This window comes from Bremia lactucae, linkage group LG8 (genome assembly GCF_004359215.1).
Source record: "Bremia lactucae strain SF5 linkage group LG8, whole genome shotgun sequence".
Lineage (NCBI taxonomy): Eukaryota > Oomycota > Peronosporomycetes > Peronosporales > Peronosporaceae > Bremia > Bremia lactucae.
This window is the reverse complement of record NC_090617.1, coordinates 3646537-3669342: the sequence shown is the minus strand read 5'-3', so window position 1 is coordinate 3669342 and position 22806 is coordinate 3646537. Positions and strand designations below refer to the sequence as shown.

The 22806-nt window shown below is 45.1% G+C and overlaps 4 protein-coding genes across 4 annotated transcripts; 2 read left to right on the top strand and 2 right to left on the bottom strand.

Annotated features, from left to right (window-relative positions):
* Positions 1-9070: 9070 nt before the first annotated feature.
* On the top strand, positions 9071-9424 carry CCR75_008378 (uncharacterized protein; the record flags this gene model as incomplete). The annotated part of the gene is made up of 1 exon (XM_067966430.1): positions 9071-9424. One exon carries the CDS (start codon positions 9071-9073, stop codon positions 9422-9424), a length of 354 nt encoding a protein of 117 aa, XP_067815817.1.
* A 1399-nt stretch (positions 9425-10823) lies between these two features.
* On the top strand, positions 10824-11138 carry CCR75_008377 (uncharacterized protein; the record flags this gene model as incomplete). Its single annotated transcript, XM_067966429.1, has 1 exon — positions 10824-11138. One exon carries the CDS (start codon positions 10824-10826, stop codon positions 11136-11138), a length of 315 nt encoding a protein of 104 aa, XP_067815824.1.
* A 5244-nt stretch (positions 11139-16382) lies between these two features.
* On the bottom strand, positions 16383-17912 carry CCR75_008376 (uncharacterized protein; the record flags this gene model as incomplete). The annotated part of the gene is made up of 1 exon (XM_067966428.1): positions 16383-17912. One exon carries the CDS (start codon positions 17910-17912, stop codon positions 16383-16385), a length of 1530 nt encoding a protein of 509 aa, XP_067815825.1.
* Positions 17913-21649: 3737 nt separating this feature from the next.
* Positions 21650-22324, bottom strand: CCR75_008375 (uncharacterized protein; the record flags this gene model as incomplete). Its single annotated transcript, XM_067966427.1, has 1 exon — positions 21650-22324. One exon carries the CDS (start codon positions 22322-22324, stop codon positions 21650-21652), a length of 675 nt encoding a protein of 224 aa, XP_067815822.1.
* Between the last annotated feature and the right edge of the window lie 482 nt (positions 22325-22806).

Here is a 22806-nt window from a genome sequence, read left to right as displayed (position 1 = left end):
CAGTCTTATAAAACCTCTTTAGAGCAAGTGTATAAAGAGAAGATTTCCTCTGCACGTACTAGTGTACGTGAAGTGACGTGAGGCACCACTCGCACTGACGCAGTGCGAAGTGGACTTGTACTGAAGCAGTACAAGTCGGCAGTGCCCCGTTACACCTGGTAGCACTTTGTAGTCCGTTCAAGGACCACAGCTCTAATCATCTTACATGGACATACTAGATGATAATGGATGTACGCATCACGTTTACCGTGAAAGCTACTACTTTCTAAGTGACATTGAAAGGAGTGCGTCGAACAAAAAAGTTCGACAGTAGGGATGATGCCATCTTGGGCATGCTGTTCGGTTTGGACAGAGATGCTATCCATCCAGCCATCGCAAATTTCATACAACATGAACTTGACGAGGCGATGGAGAAGGAAAAGGTAGCCTTGCTTAATCAGCAAGGCTCTCAACAGGCAGAACTGTTGAGGTTACAGCAGGTACAGACCCCTGTACCTGGGATGACGCACACGCTTCGTCCGGAAAACTTAAAGATTGACACCTCTAAGTATAGGGAAGTCGAAAAAGACTCCCTCTTAAGATGGTTTGTCGAGTTGGAGGATGCCATAAGGGCTTGTCACATCGTCGACGAGCAAACGCGTCGCATTTGCTCAGTCAAATTTGGCAGGTCGTGCCAAAACTTGGGCACTAGACCTTAAGTTGCGCGACCCATATGTCTTTGGGTCGCTAGAGGCTTTTAAAGCCCAGCTCAAAACGACGTTTGAACCGCCTAGGGCTGAGTTCAGAGCTCGATCATAGCTTCTGAAAATCAAGCAAGGCAAGCGTGATGTTCACACTTATGCCCAACACATACGACTCTTAGCGAGTTGTATCACGAACAATCCAGTTCATGGACACACGTTGATTACGGTGTACACGCAAGGTATTGCAGATGCTCCCGTAAAGACCCACGTGTTCCACATGGAACTAGATACGCTTGAAGAAGCAATATCCGTTGCGGAACAGGAGGACTTTAGCTTGAGACAGGCTCAAGCTAGTTTATCATCGTATCGTCCTCCAAGACGACACGAGTTGGGAGGTCCAGAACCGATGGGCCTCTTTCATATCGAAAGCGAGAAACCTCTCGATGCAATCGCTGTTAAAAGTTAGGACACTACGCTCATGAATGTAGTGTTCCACGCCTAGTACCGAGAGGTACTGAACGTAATTATGGACGGAATGCTAAAAAGAGCAACGGTCGCGGGATCGACGTTGTTGCGAAATTGCAACAGCGAGGCGGACCGCCAAAATACGGTCGGGGTCAGTAGGGGCGCAACGCCCTACTGATCCAGCAACGTCAAAGGAATTTGCAAATCTCTTGACTAAAATTGCTCCAGACACACAATAATTATGTGTCTTTACACCTGGTGGTGAGGTATCCCTCAGCACCTGGAAATTTAATGTGACAAATGGTTTGTCACTTAAAGCCCTGGTGGACTGTCGAGCGTCGAATTACTTTATTCGTCACCAGTCGTTAGAGGGTCGTAGGCTCAAATATGTTGAGCGCGACATCCTTCCAACGAGCATGACGGTGCGTCTAGCGACAGGCGCATCGATAACAGTAATGAAATGCGTAGTAACATTTCACTACACGTTAAGAAATTTACAGTACGATGATGAGTTCATCGTACTGGATTCGGATGACAAATTCGATGTCATCTTAGGTCTACCTTGGCTCAGAAAATATGAGCTAAGGATCTGCTGGCAGCACCGATCCGTAAATATGCATTCCACTTGTTCATCAGATGGCCATTTAATCAACGTCTTGGAGCGTCCACAAGCGTGTGGATGTACTGCGAGTGAGTGCAATGGCCTTACTTGTGGTACGGTCGTTAGTACGACTGTACAAGATCACAGTGTGATTACCAATCACATTGTGGAGTCAGCTGCCGGCGGCTGTGCGAGTTCACTGACAGCGCCGTAGGTCCACCACTCGAATAAGTCGAGTAAATTGAGACATTAATGTACGCCTAGCGGGCGACATTCAAGGAAGATAGCGATTGTTCAAAATGGACAACACGATGAAACTAGGTCAAATAGAGAGTCGACCATAGAGGACCCGACTGTGATAGCGCAATCACACTCGGAAGACGTTGAGGGAAGAGGTCCCCACGTACTTGAGGAGAAATCCCCTCAAATAGCGGAAGTTACTAGACTTCTAGATCCCGAGGGATTAATCCCTCTGCAGCCTGTGGACACATCCCAGAAAGAAACCGAGACGTTGAATGTCTTGAATAATTTCGGAACAAGAGTAGGCGCTTCTACTCTTGATCTGTATGCGCCTTCGAAGTTAACTTCGGAGATAAACAATTACCAACCCTAGAACCCAAGCGGTTCTTGAGAGATCTACATTATGGTACAATCAATCAGATCTGCGTACTCGTCACAGAGGACGAATACGTAACCGACATTCGGTCAGCGGTAACTTTTGCAGAGAACAAAAGCGTTCTCAGCGGCTCATCGATGACCGAAAGTGTCCTCGATGTGAAGACTCGGATTGAAAGATACAGTACTTAATATTGGGAGTCACTCAAGGGAAATGCTCTACACGAGGATTTAATAGAATTCAGGGATGTATTTTCTGAAGCAGTTCCATGCGAGTTGCTTAAGGATAAAGGCACTCGACATGAGATCGAGCTCAAACCGGGCTCGAAGTACTGTGTCATGAAGCAGTGGCCACTGCCTCGTGAACAAGTACTTGCAATCGATAAATTCTTTATCGGTCGATTAAAAGCGGGCATGTGAGGGAGTCAACCTCCCCACATAGCTCTCCGACCTTCTGTGTGCGAAAGACCACGGGAGGGTGGCGGATAGTGCACGCATTCAACAAATTGAATGCTGCAACAGTGCCGGCTCAAACGCCGATACCTACAAAAGTCATAATCATCGATGTTATGTCTACGATTACCATATTTTCGTCTATGGATCTGATGGATGGATATTATCGTATCCTTATGCGTGAACGGGACAGCCTGTACACAGCAGTGAGCACTTTTAGCGCGATGCTCTGAAAATGGCTTGTAATGTCACAGGGGCTTAGTAACGCCCCTGCAACATTTAACAGATGCGTAATAAATCTGTTGAGACCGGTGCGAGAATTCGCACCGAAATATTATGACGATGTATTCGTCCATAGCCGAGCCATGGACGGAAAGACGGACGCGGAAGTTCATAAAACTTACGTTCGTCAGTTTCTTACACTTATGTGAAAGCATAAGTTGTACGCAGATCTCAAGAAGTGTATATTCGCTGCACCTAAAAAAACACTTCTTGGGTGCATCGTCGGTAAACACGGCGTGCGCCCTAATCCCGAAAAGATCAAGGCAATTACCGACTGGCCAGTTCCAATTAATGTCAAGGGACTTAAAAAGTTCCTTGATTTAGCAGCGTACTTGCAAGTTTTCTCGCAACTATGCAGAGATGACAATTAACCTCTCGTCGCTATGGAACGCTGATTGTCAGCGTTCCTTTGAAGGTATCAAGCAAAGCTTGATGCAATCGCCCATCTTGGCGATTGCAGATCAAGACAGACAATTCCATGTGGTCTGTGACGCCAGCGTTTTCGCAATCGGTTGCACGTTAATGCAATACGATACAGACGGCACGGAGCGCGTCGTCTGATATCAATCGCGTCAGCTGCAACAGCTGAACACAATTACCCAGTGCATGACAAGGAACTCCTTGCCATGAAATACGCACTGTAAGTCTAGGGTCTAACTCCGAGGAGATAGACCGTTCATCGTATCTACGGACCATGCGTCATTACGCACGGTCTTAAATAGCCCACACCTCTCGCAAAGAATTGCGAGGTGGCTATCCTTCTTCGCGGAGTATAATTTTTCGTCGAATATAAACCAGGACGAGTTAATATCGTCGCTGATGTGTTATCACGCCGACCCGATTTCGAGTCAGCAGTGCACTCTAACAGTTAAAAAAATCCCATTGTTGCAACACTCAGTACGAGTGTTCCGTCATCAACCTTAGTTCATGACATAAAGAAAGCCTCCAAAAAAGATAAGGACCTGCTATGCTTGATATATCTTTTGAGGATTTACCGCCTTTATATCGATCGTCATCCGATCGATACACAACACGTAACGGCTTATTGAATTACACAGCCGTTGCCGGCGACACTCCACGTGTCGTCGTCCCAACTCACAATGATTTGCGCTTGCGCATCAAGTGCCACAATTCATCAACAAGTGGGCATCGTGGACGTGAGAAAACTTTACCCACAGTAAGTCGCGACTTTTACTGGCCCAGCCAGTATCAGTTCGTGCGCAAGTACATTCGTGCTTGCGAAGTATGTCAACGGGTGATGCCTAGCCCTTCATCCCGTGCGCCTCTCCATCCTCTACCCCTTCCGGCAGAGTGTTGGCAGTCCGTGTCTATGGACTTCGCCTTCGGATTTCCCAAAGGCGACCACAAAAACAATGAAATTCTTGTTTTTGTAGACAGATTCAGCAAGATGGTACATCTTGCTGCAGTACCAGAGTCGATCACGGCTCCGGGCTGTGCCCGTGTCTTTATCGACATGGTATTCATACTCCACGGGTTGCCCCATGAACTGGTCTCGGATGGAGATCCATGGTTTACGGCGGAGTTTTGCAATCCGTTTTCCAATCTCTCGGAAGACGGCTGACTATGTCAACTTCTGATCATCCAGAGACAGATGGTAAGATGGAACGCGTGAATCGTGTCCTCGAAGATATACTTCAAGGTTACTCCAATCGGATTCGAATTGGAGCGAGTTTTATTCGATGGTCGAATTCGCCAACAATAATTCGGTGCATGCGTCTACAACGCATACACCGTTGTTCGTGAATGGCTTACGCCATCCTCGCATACCCACCCAATTAGAGGGATCCTTTACTTTAAGAGGGGGGGGTGGACTCGCTCGAGCAAAGCCATTGCTGGCTCATGCTCGTCACGCGTCGAAGTTAACAACGACGCGAGTGATGTCGATGTCGAAAAAACGACATCAAAGACGAGAATTATCTCATGGTAGTACGCACAAAGCGTACTGAAAAAAGACAAAACAAATGAGTCAGCAGAAGAATTTCTGCTAACTCGAGAATCAGTAATCCGTTTTCGTACAGGATTCCATTGCTAATGCAGTGGACTGTCAGAAACGGAACGCAGACGACATGAAAGAGCAAACGTTCTTTCATTTAAAATTAATGACCTAGTACTACTCTCAACGGTATGCTTACCCAAGCGTGTAGTCACTAATGCGGGTAGCAGTAAACTACTACCCAAGTTCATTGGGCCATTCCGTGTACTGCATCGCAGAGGCATTGCGTACACAATAGAATTGCCACGCAGGATGCGAACGCATCCTACGTTTTACATTGGTCGGCTCCACCCGTACCATCCGCACGCGGTTTCCTCCGAGGCCGGATCTGACCACCCTTTTCAAGAATCCCTAAAAGATTCTTGTGGTCACGAACCAAATTCTCATGCTGGATCTGGAGATTCTTATGCCGGTTCCGAAGATCATCGAAACCGTGATGAGCTGACGACAGCTCATCACGAAGAGCGTGATAATTCCGTTCGTACTCCAACATGGAGCACGCACTCTTTGAATGGTCTTCCAACCGTTCGATATGATGAGCCTGCTCCGTCTGCTCTAACGAGCAACGCTTACCGCGTTTGTGATCGTGTCCCTCATCCAAATCATGGAGGAAGCGATCACGTTGTCGATCTTCGACTCGACACATGTGTCAAATCTACCTTTTACTCCTCCGCCACAACCATTGGTGGATTTCCACAATGGTCAACGTTTGCTGGTTGATTTTATCCAAAACCACCGTGACGTTAAGGGGCAGCGACATAGTTATCTTGTTCGCTGGCGCGGTTATCCACCTTCACATGACAGCTAAGAGCCTCGTTTCAAGCTGATTGCTGACATTGAGGGCCTCGTCCGTCAGTATGACGAGATCCATCCGATGGATCAGAAGGTCCATCGGAAAACACGCGCCCTTGGCGCCTGTAAATCGATTGCAAAACGTCAATCGCATCCCGCATCTCAATAGAGATGCGAGCCCTTTCCCAGGGCGAAGAAATGGAATAGACATCCCCTTTTACGCTCTTCGTGTTGTCAACACAACACGGACAGGGATCACCCCACGTGAGGCATGGAAGCCCAGCATCACGTGGCAACCGATGCAATTTATACCTTGCCCCGTTTTAAGTTCGTTTCATAAACTTAACGCGAATCGCATCAAGTCTTTGAAGCCAGACTTCGCATCCAATGTCTTTGACATTGCGAATGAACGCGCTCCAGGCATGCATAAGTGAGACTTTATCTCGCTTATTGTTGCCACTCTACCATCGATGCTTGGAAAAAGCATCGAGATAAAAAATCTTTCTCAGCGCGAAAATTCTTCGCGCTGGGATCAAGGCCATGTAGCTTTGTCGCAATAAATAAGGATATTTATTGTGAGGAGTAGTCTCTCCAGACAAGCTAATGATTAGCCGTTCTCGCAAAAGCCACGGCTTTTTTTTCAGGAGTGAGATGAGACATTTTATTGTCTTCACTCCCCAGAGTGGTACCCACTGAAGCAGGTGTACAACAAGAACTTTTATTACGATGGCTTACGCCATCGTCATCACCACGCACAGAAATGTGTGCGGGTGACGACAAGAAGGACGGTGCTGGCGATGAGGAATCATACTCATCGTTGGAACCGAACATGCTGTAGCGAATGCTACCAGCACGTCTACTCGAATGAGCCCCCTCATTCGAAGGCTCATGGTCAGCCGCCTGACGATCATCAGGCGACTTTGCTTGCTCCCCGAGTCTGCCATTTCGTCCGACTCGCATTCGTCGTCGACCTCTAAAGAGGATTCGCTTTCACGTGGTGTATCACCACGTGCACCCGCAGCATTTAGAGTTGCGGGAGAAGGTGACACCACGGCAGACGGAACGTCTGCCGCAAGAGACAATATTGCGTCGCCCGCGGCTGCATGAACCACAGCCGAAGGCGCCGCACATTTCGCATACCGGATGGATTTGTTAACCATGCGATATAATTAAAAAAAACGAATCTGACCAATCCACCTCGTTTTCCATAAAGTGGTCTTATAGTGACCACTCTACCCAATGACAGTCAGAGTGATTGTCGTTTAAGGAAGGGGTGATGTAACGGGGTGTGTCGTTACATGAATTTAACACTTAATAGTTGGAGAATATTACTTTACATGGTAATATTCTAAAGGCTTTCCATTAGTAGATATAGACCATAATATCTTCTTTCTCCGCGGTCCAGTCAGCTCTGGACGCGCGCAAAGACAAAGACAGACAAGATTTTTAGTAGTCTTTCTATCTACTTAATACTAACTTAATTATAAACTAGTACATGTTTTGTATTAGTTTATAATTAAGTTAGTATTCAGTAGATAGAAAGAAGAACTTAATTACATTAATACAGTTTTTAAACTAACCCTCTTTAAAGCAAATGTTTTAAAAAGAAGACTTTCGCTGCACGTACAAGTGTACGTGAAGTGACGTAAGGCACCACTCACACTGAGGCAGTGCGAAGTGGACTTGTACTGAAGCAGTACAAGTCGGCAGTGCCCTGTTACACGCATCTTCGGAAAGCGTTTAATATGGCAAAGTACAGAAGAAATGTTAATTAAGATTAAGTATCGAAGCCATGTGTTCGGAGAAAAAGATCCGAAAAGTTTAATATGTTATAAAAGTCTTAGATGCCGAACTGTATCGATTAACAAGTATCCAGTATAGTCTAGGTAAAGATTCGATAGTGTTTAAGCTGACAACAATTCGAATTTGCACCCATGGCAAGTCTCTTCCATTTACGTCTCGTTATAAATTTGTTACACGAATTGTCAAACTTTTCATAAAATATTGGTGGAGACTTTTACATGCTAAAATAATTTCAACATTTTTCATGAAGTACAATTATTTTGAATACCTGCCATTTGAGGTACGCGAAGATGTCGAATATGGCACAAATTGAGCATGGTACGATGTGGCCCCTGGCGAGGCTTTAAAAGACGCAGATTTCTGCGGCACAAGCGAAATGAAAGCTTCAACTTTCATCTTGGACTTTACAAGAAGGAGTCCATTTAGCTCGCACGTCGTTAAAACTTACGTTCGTGAAGCACATCAAATGATTCAAACATTAGTGAAGAGGACTAGCATGCTACGAAGCGCTTACTTAAAAGGATACGATTAATCTACTTGCTCTTGTATAGAACAGCGTCGTAATATGGCATTGCTTGTTATTTGATGCACGCATAAACTCTTAGCGCGCTCCGGGTTGTTCTACCGCAAAAAACACGCAAGAAAGGTATTGAACTGCGTCAGCTTTCCATAGACTCGGCGAATGATCGTCTTTTTCAAGGGCATTTACTGTCCAGTGACCGCATTACAAATTAGCAACTCCTGGACGTCTTGAGCTAGATAAGCAACCTTTAAGGTTCCAATTCAAGGGGGCATCATTCGACAACGATACTAACAGTAACTACTAACGCATAACGCAAAATCTAAACACAATTAACGCATCGATGAAGCTGGCAGTAGAGAAACTGGCGACCTCGAATACTACAAGAACGCAACTGCCACGCATGATTCGCCTTGCGTCGCAAGTCAACCTCAAAGCTTATTATAAGCGATTTTACCATACAGTACTTACAATGAGTCGACTCCCATCGTTTCATTCAATCTTGATGTACCGCGTCAACCATGAGGTCTTTAGACGCTTTAGGTCGTACTTGTTGAGCGAGTAACTGTTAATGGTTATGGTAGTGGCTTAACCTTTAATGCCGTTTAATGCTGTCAAACCTACATTAGTACGCGAATTCTATCGGTCAATGTGCTCACAAGTTCTAAGGTTTATCGATGCTTGTCCATCTGCTTCTATTCGAATACTCTGTACACGTATGTGTCCAATCTTTGCATAATCTAAGCCGCCCCATCAACTTGGTATCTCTTTTGTCTTCTTCTCCGGCTCTCAAATGTTCGTGCAAAGTTTAGGCTCAGATTAGAAGCATTGACACCGTCCTAATGATGCAATTTCTTGCAATGGTTTTGATCGCCTGCATCGCGACGTGCAGCAGTCTCTTCAACACCAAAGTCAGCGAGCAATATAGAATCAATCATCTTTCACAAGGCAATGACCCGTCGACGGCGAGCGAAACGGCGGTTTTTACTGAGGAACGGAATTTAAACAGCCTCGGTAAATTAGTCCGCAGGATTCGCACAAATGGAGCCCCCAAGATTGCGTCGGCCAAGACATCGATCAAGCCGCTTGCCTCGAAATTCTATAATGCCGTCAATCTCGCTCTCGACTTCGCAAAGATAAGTTACATTCTTGGTGCCAATGTCATTCGTAACATTTTTAAGAAGAAACTTACCTAGTCCGTATTACCTTCTTCTTGCTATTTTGAATTTATTTTTGCGCAACATATTACGAGTTGTTTTTATCGTAGTGATAACCACACTTCATCTAACACTTTTGTCCAGCAAAACCACTGTCTCCTCCATTCATTGCGTAGTTGCTACTAAACGTACACTTAATAGCATAGATAGTGTTGCCACGTTGTCGCGACTATTTGAGCGCATTAATTTTAAATTCGGAAATATATTCGTGCTATGTGAATGCCATTAGTCTAAGTATGGATACAATAATTTGTGGTCTGGTTTAGTCGTAGGCTAACTGGATGGATATAAAAGCATGGACGCCAATGGATTGGGTAAGACACATTTACGACTTGAACTCTCCATACGGACTGATGAGGCCTCAAACCTTTGTCTGGTACAAAGGGGTGCGAATACTAGACGTTTGATCGGATAGTGTCTATTTCATTAGCTGCCATGAACTTTCAATGCGAAGAAGTTTCCATTTCGTTACGAAACCTGATACTGAACGAGACGCTCACGTTTATCAGACGATTAATGGATACATCGGTCTGTTTACTGATCGATGTAATCCATCATTGTGTTTCACGATGGAGGGACGCAAGCCTGATGATTCCATATCTAAAAAGCGACTTGCATTTTTGGACTGAAAGCCAATCTCGCTTCTAATATTGACAATCTAGTAAAAATAGTAACGATATAGGACAAACTAAAGATCCGATCTTTTGTTGCAGTGAGGGAGCACAAACATGTCATCACGTTGATGAGCCAAATAGTTTGGCCAACCAATCTATTAAGTCGGTCGTTAAAAAAATATGTAATTTGCTCAAGTAACAAAGAATTTGAACTCGAGTTTGATATCGAAGACATTCCAACAGTCCAAGATTTCACACTTTTTTAAACTGGTAGACGACCCTGCTGTAGTTTAGCAAATATTAAGTGATTGAATGCCTTCGTGATAAGTCGCTCAAATTTGGGGAGAATATGCAGTTACAAAGGTAAATAGATAAAACTCGGTAGTCCACTGTTTCGCCGTTCACCAATCAGGATAAAATGCTTTTACTTATTTACAGTATTGAAACGGGTCAGCGATTTCCATTAATGTCTGTTTTATGTGGTTACTTCGGTCTATTTCCAAGTGTTGACATGGAAAATTAAATTTGTCGCATCGGACATTTAATTTGTCGCATCAATATGCTAGTTTCATTCAATTTACTAAAAGTTTGCTGTCCAGCTATTATCTCGATTTGTTTCTTTTCAAAAATATCTGGTCCGCTTATTTTCTACCCGGAAAACTGATCGGGATCACTCAAGCGAGATCGACGACGAGCCACGAAGCATTTTGCTTCTTTGTTTGTGAGACACAAGTCGAAGCATGCGTCACAAGTGCCTCCTAGTTATGGCTGTCGTCGCCAGTATGGCTTTCTACAGCGTCACCAGTACCAAGAACGTCACCCAAGTGGATACGGAGCAACAAGAAAACCGCCGTTTGAGACCCCGCGTAGAGCCGACAGCTAATGAGTTGGATAAGCAGAGTGATGTCGATACGAAGCTAGAAGCAGATCGCCGTTTGGGATACCCTGGAGAGTCGGGTTTCATGCTGGAAGGTGAATTGGAAGAGCGAGGAGGATTTCCTTGGAGAACACTTTTTCTTGGTTTATTCGCATCTGTTATTGGTGTCAGCGTCATCTCTGCTTGCTACGGCATCACTTAAAATTATTTAATTATAAATGCTTGCATAATTATATTTGCTCGTGGTATTTGTTTTGCGTCTTGCGATGCAGTCGCTGTGTCTCTGTCGAACAATGCTCCCTACATTTGGCACATCTAGATATTTGCATATCCGCTTCTGAACGTTCAGAAGTCGAGGAGGGCGGTCGGTACAACAAATACCTTAGGAAAAAAGACTTACAGTAGATTTTGGCCAGACAATGAAAATTTTGACGCAGTTCAAGATGTCTGTCGCTTGAATCTTGCGGATGATTAGTATAACTATTACCTATGGGTTTAAAATTCTTTTGCATAGTTAATCACAATAATCTTATTTATTATTGGTGAGATATGTGGCAGCCGCCAAAATCTATTTCAATTTGGTTTTGGTAAGGTTTTCGATTAAAATATTTAAATAAAATTCAGTTTCCCTTTTGATCTTACAACGTCTAGTGTCTCCCTGAAGCTTGAGCATTGGTCTACGAGAAAAGATATATTTTTAAGGTATACGCTCTCGGGCACTTGTTGCCACTTGGTTCTGCGACCCCCTGATTCCCTTGAACTAAAATTTGTTAAGCTCTTCGAGCTTGTACAACTCACTAAGTTGTTAAAGCTATTAGTTCTATCAAATAAGTGACTCTCTGAGTCTATAATTTTTCCTCTGACCTAAGGAGCAAGGAAGCTCCGCCACACCTGGTAGCACTTGCTTGTCAATTCACGTCTGAGTCTTTTGATTTATCCTCTTCGAGGATGGAAAACTTACCAAACTTTTGGGGCGCGACTTGTTGCTTTTGAAAAGCTTTAACTGTGGTGGAGCTACCTCGCTCGGTAAGTCGAAAAAGACATATAGTTCAAAGAGTCTCTTAGTTCTACAGAACTAAAGGGTAAACAACTCAGGGAGTCCTTCAAGCAAAGAAAGCTTAATGAATCCTAGTTCAAGGGATTCAAGGATTCGTAGAACCAACAAGCAACTAGTGCATAAGAGTATATACCTTGAGAAAGGCTTCCATTCCTTACAGATCAAAGCGCAAGCCTTAGGAAGGCACTTAACGCTTTGAAATCAATAGGTGAACTGCAGTTTGTTTATTATTTAATCTAATCGCTACTTTAAAGATAGACTTTGGCCGCCAGATTTATATCTGGCGGCGACCACATTTGTTACCCATATTAAATGGGATTTACGTCATTAACTATTTTAGATAGGATAAAAGAGTATTTTACCCACAAAGTTAATGTACCACAAGAACGGTTCTCCAACTGATATTTGCCCCATTACAGCTTCAGTGCAAGTCCACTTCGCACTGCTTCAGTGCGAGTGGGCCTCACGTCACTTCACGTACACTAGAAAGACTCTTGGAGACACTTGCTTTAAAGAGGGTTAAGACTAAACTGCTTTCAATCTAATTAAGTTCTTTTGTTTCCATCTATTTATTACTTGCTTAGTTGTATACTAATACAAACATGAAATAAAGTCTTATCGGTCTCTCTCTTTGCGCGCGTCCAGTGCTGACTGGACCGCGGACCAATTAGATATAATGGCCTGTATTTACCAATGGATAAGCTTCCGAATATTTGTAGGCGGGCACGTCGTAATGCGGCCACGCTCTACTTAGGCACACACCCTAGCACAGCGAGGAAGCGGTTAAACCTGTTTCTCTTGCGTGCAGTGAGGTAGTTGCGGTGGGCGCGTTAGCGTCCTCACCCAACGCACTAAGTATTTTGGTAAAGAGTCGTCACGGGAGCGGTAATTCGGCTCCTCGTGCACACTTACCAAACAGGAAAAAGTTTTCAGACTGATTTATATTTCATCGTATTAAATAAAAATACCTATTTTTACCAATTAAAATGTCATCTCTATTGATAACACTTAATATGTATTGCGAGCGTATCTTTCTAGATACCTCGCGACGAATGACGCTAGCCGTCATCCCTCCTAATTTGAATGCACCCATGTGCATCACATCCACAAGGGTTGGTCACAAATGTGCACCACACCCGAGTGTTGGGTCTAATTACCATTATTTAGCTATTGACCATCCCCTTAAGTACCAAATGTACTTAACGGGGACTGTGTAACGTTAGGGGAACTTTAGCCCGTTACACCATCCCCCTCTTTTAGAACCAATTTACATTTTTGAATTCGTCAAAGAGGAGAGAGAAACTGCGAGCAGCTTTACGCGCCGCTAGTTCACTCGGTCACTCTAGCGCAAGTGTTTCCATACACGGCGGCAAAGATGCCACCTAAAAAGTGCCACGTTGGTGGGTCGTCTGCGAAGACGCCCACATAACCTCGCACTAAGCGCACGCGCCGCGTAATTCGCCGGCCGCGTCTAATGCCTTAGTCGGAACGCCGACAGCTACTGCTGCTGTCGCGTTAACAGAGCTAAAGGATCCATCCCACATTAACAGTGAGGAAAAGTTGATCCGTCGCTCATTGTCGACTACAATGAGTAGACACCGTTGCCGACACCTCATAGTAGTGATGCGGACAACGAGCTCATGAGGAAGGATGATGGCGCATTATTGCCCATCCAAACTTCTCTCACGGCTCACAACATGGAGACAGCATCATTTACGAATGCTATCTCGTCGTTTGCGTTGGAAAACGCAGCGAAAGGTTGTGAGAGCGCTGTCTATAAAGGCGCAGCCGCTTCTCCGTTGGGTATAACCACAAAGCCTCATGCTCAGACCATAATTCATAATGGTTCTGACATAGAGGATTCGGAGCCTAAAGCTCCGCCGACGACACGTGAACGTGGTCAGTCGGTGTCACAAGCCAGTCGTTTAGAACGTGGCTATGTGGCGGGTGGCATTCCAAAGATGCCCCCTCCATCTAAATGGCCTCGTTTAAACGGGCCAAGAGCGTCGCTCCGAGAGCGCGCTCTTGTAGACGCACATAATTATTATGGCGTCTTTCAATCATGAAGGGCTCATGGAAAATCGCTTGGGCGCATTTTTCCCGAACCCTATCGTGTTGCGTTCAAATGGAACGCCCGACCAATACGAAGCGGAATTCCTGCGCTGCATTCATCCGCATTCCGATGCGATGAAATAGCGATCGCAGCGAATTAATTTCGCCCGCTTGCGTGTGAAAGAAATCATGGGCGGTGCTGTACCCCTGTTTCTTCTCACAACGCTACTTCTGCTTGTCCATTTGAGACTAGAGAAGAGGCCTCAGCTAGTGCTCTTTTTCATAGGCAGCTACTAAGGGCGGGCACATCAATACGTAGGGTATCGATCGGTTCCCAATAGTTGAAACTCTTCGATTATTTTTTTTCATTGGACGAGAATTTGATACCTTTGCCTCACGGAGCGGTGGACAAGCAACCTTCCAACAAGAATGCGTTGATTCTCACCCGCATCCATCAGTACACGCGGCGCCCGATAGGAGTGGCGATCTCGCCCACCTCCTCGCGGCTGCCTTACCTTCGTCCGTTCAGTCACAGGCGTTAAGCGCTGCTGAACGACGTATTGCGGATCTCGAGGGTCAATTGTCGCGACTGACCTCGGATCTTCATGATGTCCCAGCGAAGGCTTGTCAGGGATATGAACGCCTGAAGACTCGCTTGGACCATTTTAAGAGGATAACGCTGAGGAATCCGCGTTACTCGCGTGATGTCCATCGCTCTTCGAGTCCTGTTCGTGATGCGAGGAGTCAGTCAGCTGATAGTTTTTAGCCTTCTCCGTCCCCCTCACCCGAACGACGCTCGACTCACAGTCGGCGTCACCATTGGTCTCTTTAGACGATTGGGGGTATGCGACCTCATTTATGTAACGGGGCACTACTGACTTTTATTGCTTCAGTACAAGTCCCCTTCGCACTGCCTCAGTGCGAGTGGTGCCTCACGCCACGTCAAGTACACTAGGACGTGAAGAGGAAGACTCTCTTAAAAACCTTGCTTTAAAGAGGGTTAATTAAAAATTGAATTTATATAATTAAGTTCTTCCGTATTATCTGCTTAACACTAACTTAATTATAAACTAATACAAAAAAATGTAATAAAAGTCTTATTTGTCTTTCTCTTTGCGCGCGACCAGCACTGACTGGACCGCGGAATAAATAGACATAATGGTCTATACCTATTTATGGATAAGAATTCAGGAAATTACTATTTAAAGTAATTTCCTCCAAATATTATCTATCTTTTGGATAATATTAATTAACAATCTTTTATTGTTAATTTCATGTAACGATACACCCCGTTACATAATTGGAAATCGACACTTTGAATCTAATAAAAAATATTTGTATTTATATGGAACTGTGAACATTGCTTATGCTCACCGCCCATTTGCGCATCGAGCAGCGATTGGTGGGATTGATTGAAGGACTCGAATAAGCCGATGAACAAAACTATCGCATAACTGCCGCAATTTTACCATGTGTGGTAATATTGACAACATTATCAAAAAAGATAATATTTTATTCTTCTTTATTATTCCATTACAGGTAATTGACGTGCTTTTAATGTGCTTTGCGATGGTCGTCCGTCAAGATGATGTCGGATATTTGCATGGCTCCGTATTTTGACATTCACAATAAGTATTACCTCAAAAATAAACATTTATAAAATAATAAAAATGATTATTTATCTAGTAAATTAGTTATCATGTTAAATCGTTCATGATCCCAGGAAATTGCTGTACAAATATCACTTTGCTATCCACAATTTAACAGAATTGAGGAATTGTACGCCGAGATTGGCGAGAGATAGTGCCACACTAATACAGTGGAGTGCCAAAAGATTATTGCCAATACCTGAGACAATACATTTGGAGACCGAAGTATTGTGAGGCAAATGTGGTCGCGACAATCACTAAGACGGATACAATAGAAGCAACTTATGTATTATTGGCTGATTGGCAAGTATCGATGCAATGAAATGCGCTTCTTTTTGATTCGGCATCGTGACGTCGTAATTTCTAACACGGCAACTGACTCCCAAGACCAAAATGGAAATCAATTGGCAAAATTGTCATGCATTTACTTTACTTTTTCATCCGTACTTTATCTATAAACAAAACTTTGATCGAGTTCGTGAAAAATCGGCAGAACTCGTTCTTCTAAACGGCATTAAACTTCGACCCGTAGCCAATGCAATGAAGCAACAAAATTGCATCCGGGTATTGTAACACGCTCTAGTCGGGACACATATTCGTCGAGCTTGGTCCCGGCGTGTTTGTTCGTTCATCACAGTGAACGTCACTAGATACACCAATTCATGGACATATTGTTTTTCCCCGTAGGTTACGCAGCAGTAACCCCTGTTGGCTTGGGGGTAGGTGTCGTCGCTACCGCCACGCTCGAGGTTTTCATGTGATTCCGCACTTTTTCAACTTTATTGTCGACAAAGAATTGGGCAGAATAATCCGACGAGCCCGACATGGAGGACAAGTTGAGCGTGTCACCCGACGTGGATGTGGGAAATCCTTGGCTATGAAAATTGTGGGCCGCAAGACCACGAGGTGACAGAAAGTCCATCTTCATTCGTTGGTGTCCATGCACAGACGTCGCCATATGATTTCGTGGCAAGTTACTGGTCTGCGGTTGGGGGAGTGGAGCATGTTCAAAGACATTTCCGAGGTTTTCTAATAAAGGGGTTGCGCCTCCAAAGTGTCCATTTGGGTGGAATGGCATGGGGGTATCAGGTCCCATGAGTTTCATGTAGTCACTCATCATGGACTCGTCCCCGCCAGAGGTGCGGTCCGTGAGTCGGGGGGTTGGGAAGAGTCCAAGAGACAAGAAGTTGCCACTTCCGCGGGAAACACTGGGCGGGCCAGTACAGAGAAAGCTATCGAGTCCCGGTGTTCGTAAACCACTGGTGGTGGCATTGATCCCGGCATTTGTCATGGCAAGCACACTCGGAAGTTGTGAGTTGTCAATCTGAGGCGACGGGAGGCCCATTAAAAGTGAGAATTCATGACTCCGTGGTGTTGGAAAGCTGTTGCCAAGAGGCGTTCGAAGACTAAATTTGGGCATTGTTGCTGGGACGTTGATTTTAAGCGGCAACCCAAATGGATTCGATGCTTGCGAAACGGGCGGCGCCAGGGGTTGACTTGGTGGTACTTGAATCGTAAGTGCATGGGGTGCATGGATTTGTTGTTGGATCTGTTGATGATGGAATTGTTCCTGTTTCATTTGCTGTTCGCGCTGTTGCTGTTGGCGCTTCTTACCGCTTAGACGACCACCTTTCGAGATATTGAGTTCCGGGACATCTTCGCCATGCGCGCGGAGCTCCATGGCATGTCGAAAGCAAATGGAACCGGAATGTTGCGCCGTCTTGTTGCACCCGTCGACACGGCATTCGTGGCCGTGCGAGTGGCGATTGCAGAGGCCTCCGGCCCGCGCGTGTTGCATGCATCCGTCGACTTTACAGCGTCGACCACCGCCATGACGTACGCACTTTTGACGTGCATGGGCTTGTTTCGAGCAGCCTTCAACAATACAAAATCGTTTGACGACAAACCCGCCGTGCTGAAGACAAAAGCCACCACCACGGGCATGGGCGTCGCAATGCTCGGCTTGGCATTGTTTCTTCCCGCCATGGCGAACACACAACTTTCGCGCATACACTTGATTGGTGCAATTGTCGACGCAACATTGCCGTCGGTTCTTATGGAACGCGCACTTGCTCGTGCCGTCCACTGCGAGGTTGTCGCAGTCGTTAAAGCGACACTTTTTCGGCTGCCCATGGTGGGGCTGGCACGACGGGGATGCGTCGCTGTCACTACTCGCGGCGCTTGGCGACGCGCTGGGGCTTCGCGTCTCGACGCGCATTGGATTGTGATGGAACGGAGGCTCACGTGGCAATGCAACGACCGCGAGAGTGTGTGTCGAGTTGCTTGCAACTTTTGGAATGACAACCCTGCGGTCAAAGCGGCTGTCGTTCGGTCGGGCATCTGCGCGCGAGGCCAGACGGGGCGCATACGGCGCCTTTATATGACGACCTGGCCGGTCGCTGGCCCACTTGGTACCTCCTTATCCCACGCTTTGTTAAAAATGATGCGGCTGCGAGGAACGTGCGGCTCGCCTTCCGATTGGTTTTTTTTTTTGGAACGGAGGAAAAAGGATTTGGACGGGAAGGATTTTTTTTCGATTGATGTGGTACACGGACGTCCTTGCTTGGTGAGCGGGCGTTTTCGTTTTAGGTGGCACTGGTCGCAAGAGTGGTGGACATTGACCACCATGGGGCGTTTGAAAAGGCGCGGGCGCACAGGCGAGGTGAAACTGTGGAGGCGCCACACCGTGGCATGCTTCTACGCATCCATTCTGGGGATGGAGGCCATGGGGAGATATGTTTGATACAGTGTAACGTGGCTCTTTAGACTCCCGAAACGATTGAGTGCCCAACGGATTGTTCTTCCTTTGTTCCAGCCACAATCGAACAATCCTGTACGTCAGTCGCCCGATCGTAGGGGAGCAAGCACGTGCGTGTGGAGAAAGCTTTGGCGCGGGCTTGTCTAGCTTAGTTGCACCTAGCAGATGGACACTTCCGATAATATTGAATGAGATGCTCTCCGGGATGCTGTGCCGATCCCGTAGCTGGTAATACGTGCAGATGGTACTTTTAAGTCCCTAGCACTAAGTTACCAGCTGACTTTTGTAAGAGAGGAGCAGTCTGGGCGGCTGGAGTAAGCATGAACGAGTGCAGCTGAGTACAGTACAGGGGCATGGAGCATCCCGATCTTTGCCGGGCCACTCAATTTTATTCAAAACTCTTTAATGAATATTTCATATCCTATAGAGGATCAAAGAGCCTCAATTGCTGGAATTTCTAAAATTTGCACAGGAGGAATCGATTTAATTCTGCAATCGACCACCGAAGATTCTTTATCGTACTTTTCCCTCACGTGTATGACTGAACAAATTGCAACATGTCGAAGAATAAGATGCGATTAATATACTTGTGCAAAGTATTTTAGCGATTCTTACAAGTTATTCTTTAGTCTTAAAGCGGTAGGAACACCCCTTTCTGTGGCGCACATCCAATCAGACTGTGCAGATTGCCTTCGGCTTCGCTGCACTATTTTATCGTTCATTCCTTATTAAAGTCGAGGGTATTCGTACACATGTACTATGCCAAGCACTGCTCGAAGTGTCGAATCGGTCGTTAGATTGCAAGCCCTTATCGCTCGCATCGCATGCGTACACTTGCGAGCAGCAAGCCACTTACATTGCAGCCGACAATAAACGAGTTGCCGCCATTTTTGCCACAGATGGTAGTCCTGCGACTCCCTTGCGCTGTGCTGCACTTCATGTCACGTGGTATACCGCACACATTGACGGAGTCCGTCAGACGGACAAACTCAATTGTGCTTTTTGTGCATGCTGATCTTGGCCCCAATCAAGCTGTTTTAACGTCGTTAAGAAACGCGTTGCTGGTGTTTTTCCGCGTGGCGCGCTACAATTGGCGCTGCTGCCTTTTAATAGACGCAGCTTAGAAGACGATCCAGATCCACAAAGCAAGTCCGTGAGCTGATAAAACTATTCGGTTTTTCTTTTACTTGGAAATCACAATAAGAAGTGTATGGGCATCCAGCTGTGAAAGCATAGAAAGTCATACTGAACGAATAAGTATCACCTCTAAAAAATTTCCAACGGGAGAAGGAGCTTTTCATTAAACAAGAAGGCATAATTTTTTTGAGCCACAAAATTGTCAAATCTGTACGGTTTCTTGCTAATCTTAAGTGAGACAATCGCCATTAGTACGTGCAAGCGAAAAAGTTAGAAGAGACTTACTCCTGAGCTCACAGAAGCGCTTTCTCCTGAGCTCATAGAATCGCTATTTGACTCGACATTTCTCACTATGAAAACGAACCGACGACGTCACGGACGCGTTTATGAATTGTCGAGAGAGATATTGACGATTCTAAGCCGGAGCAAGCTAAAAATACTGTCACATCGTAAAAAGATTGTAATGCATCCAGTCGTTGTCGATGGCTTCGATCAAGACACTTGCGCTTATTATTCAAAACATAACTGCTATAGACGCAGTCTAACCTTGCAACCGCATCAAAAATTGCAAATGTTTGAATCAATCAATGGAGATACTACGACGCACGTGTAACGTCAAGAATATGCTGCGCTCTTGCACACAACGACAAGAGAGGAAGCAAGATCACTCCAGGTGCACCTGGTTTTAATGGCAACATTACGGACACACCTCTAAAAGTATTGTGTCTTCAGGTATAAATCTCCCCAATTTTTAATTAACGCGCTACGGAAATGTTTGTTTAGTAATTAATTGTTATTTCAAGAAATTACTTTGTTTTTTTGGGGGAAATTTATACCTGTAGACAAAATTCCTTTTTTGGAGGTGTGTCCGCAGCAATTCCCTAAAACTATTATCGATAAATTCATAGTAGAAATCTCGACCAGAATCCATATTTGTTACACGAATCCTCAAGCCAATATTGCAATAATACCAACACATTTGGTCTGGTCTATCCACGACGTCCGCGGTTAGTGCGTAATAAAAATGAGCTCAATGATCACGCTAACATATGCGATCGGATACGACTCGGAGTAATGCCTCCATCATGATTGATATTACTGCAGCGGAGCTCACCTCGCGAGTAATTTTGGCAAACGGTAGCATGCATCTCATTCCATTTCTTATTATTTGAAGCAACTGCGTGTGTTGCTGATCCTGACTTTATATCGCGAAGGTCTCTAAAAGTATGTTGGACACGATATGAGATCCTCGAACGGATCATCTAAGGCTGTAGATTTAGTGATTTAACTTGGCGGCACATTGGGCATAAGAGCAAGTATTGCGAGCACTTGGCACACTTCGGACAGCAGCATAAATATTTTACGTGCATCTACCGATATAAGCTGCACTTGCGAATAATCGCCATCAGCATCTTTGAAATTGAAAATTGCTAACGATATGCTGTAAGCATCTTTGTTTAGGACAAAAGACGTGATCTTTTTGCTTCGCGGGAATAAATCGGGTAAATTTTACCCTACATAGCAATCTAAATAATTCTTCAGTTGCAATCATCTACAAGCAGGCAAAAATTACCGGCACATTATCCATATACCTGCGAAATTTGCTACCTCGGTTGTCATGCAAAAATATAATTTAATTATTTTCACCGTCACCTAAGCATTCTTTCTGTCATTCGCAAAATGTGCAGCGAGCAGAAAATTTAAAAATTAACATGTCCAAGATCCAGGGATCGTTTACTTCGATTGTTTACGACACATATCATATATTAACCACTGCTACATCTCAAAACATTGTGACTTATCAACAAATGTATCACAATGATGACTTCAAACAGAAGCCTGACCATACAGAATAAAAAGATGGCTCCGGAAGCTACATGTTCTGGCGCAGGATACCCTGCACTTTTACTGAGCTACAATTTTTTTCCGATGTATCCTTAATATGATGTCAACACGGTCATATACAATTTATCGTATACTTAAAAAAAGTCGAAAAGTTACATCCTGACACGAAAAAAATCAATATTCACACTCAAATGTCTACTTTAGTAAATTACGTATCAAAAGTCACCGGCAAAGTCGCCACCGCCATTGTTGCCTCCGTACCCACCAGTACATCCTCCTCCATCGACTCGAGAGTCGCCAGAAGTCGCCAACGAGTTTCCAATCATATAACCACCTACAAAACCAGCCGTGCCACCGAGTGCAGCGCCTGTAGCAGCGCTCATGCCACCCCCTCGAGCACTTCTTCGGCCATAGTATTCTCCATCTACAGGCGTAGCCACCGGAATGAAACTGTCTGCACCGTGGTCACTGGCTCGCTTGAATGCTACAAAACTGCAGCTACAACAGCACAGTAGGAGTGCGAGGGACCCTAGTAAATACCAAAGCCACACTAAGCCATAACCATCTTCTTCCACGTAGCCACAATTGCAGTCATATTTCGCTACTTTACAAATAGCGTCGTTTGGACAGCAGCACGGGTGGCGGCTACGCTTCTGATCGAGCCAATTTCCGCAGAATCGACCTGGCTCTCCGCTATAAGCCTTCGAGCAGTCACCTGTGCTGGCACAGACGTCACAGCCAGACTGTGTGCTATTGCTTTGTCCCCGAACGCCATAAAGCAGTAGCAAAACGAGCACGACAATGCGCGAGCGAAACATGCGTACTCGAAAGTTTAAGTTTAGCTTTCGATGTTTTATCTCAAAAAATCGCACTCGTCCCATCGGCACCATAAGTAAGATAGACAGGAAGTGATGAAGCAATCTAAAAAAAGGTTTTCTATGTTTCGGCCATAGTCGATTTATTTCTTAGGAAAACAGACGGAGAACCATTTTTCAAGGAGCTTCGGGACAATGTTACAACTGGACACTGCACAATTCCACCACAATCTGATTTCATTCACATGTAGTGTTAAATGGTGTTTGACATCAGGGTGCAACTATTTGCTTCGATATCGCCGTGCTAAATTATTAGGAGACACGTGCGCGTACTTACTTTTGTCTCTGCTGAAACGACAAAGACATCATTTAAGAAAGCTTTTCGTTAATATTCACTTTCGTTGGGCGCGGTCACAGAGGACGTTTGTTGATGAAGCTGTGACGGGCCACTACGGTGTAGGTTTTAATGTTTCTATTTTAAAACATTTCAGCCGCTTGGCTAAGATAAGAATTTCGGAAATTCTTTACGACCCTTTCCGATAAAAAAACAGAAACCT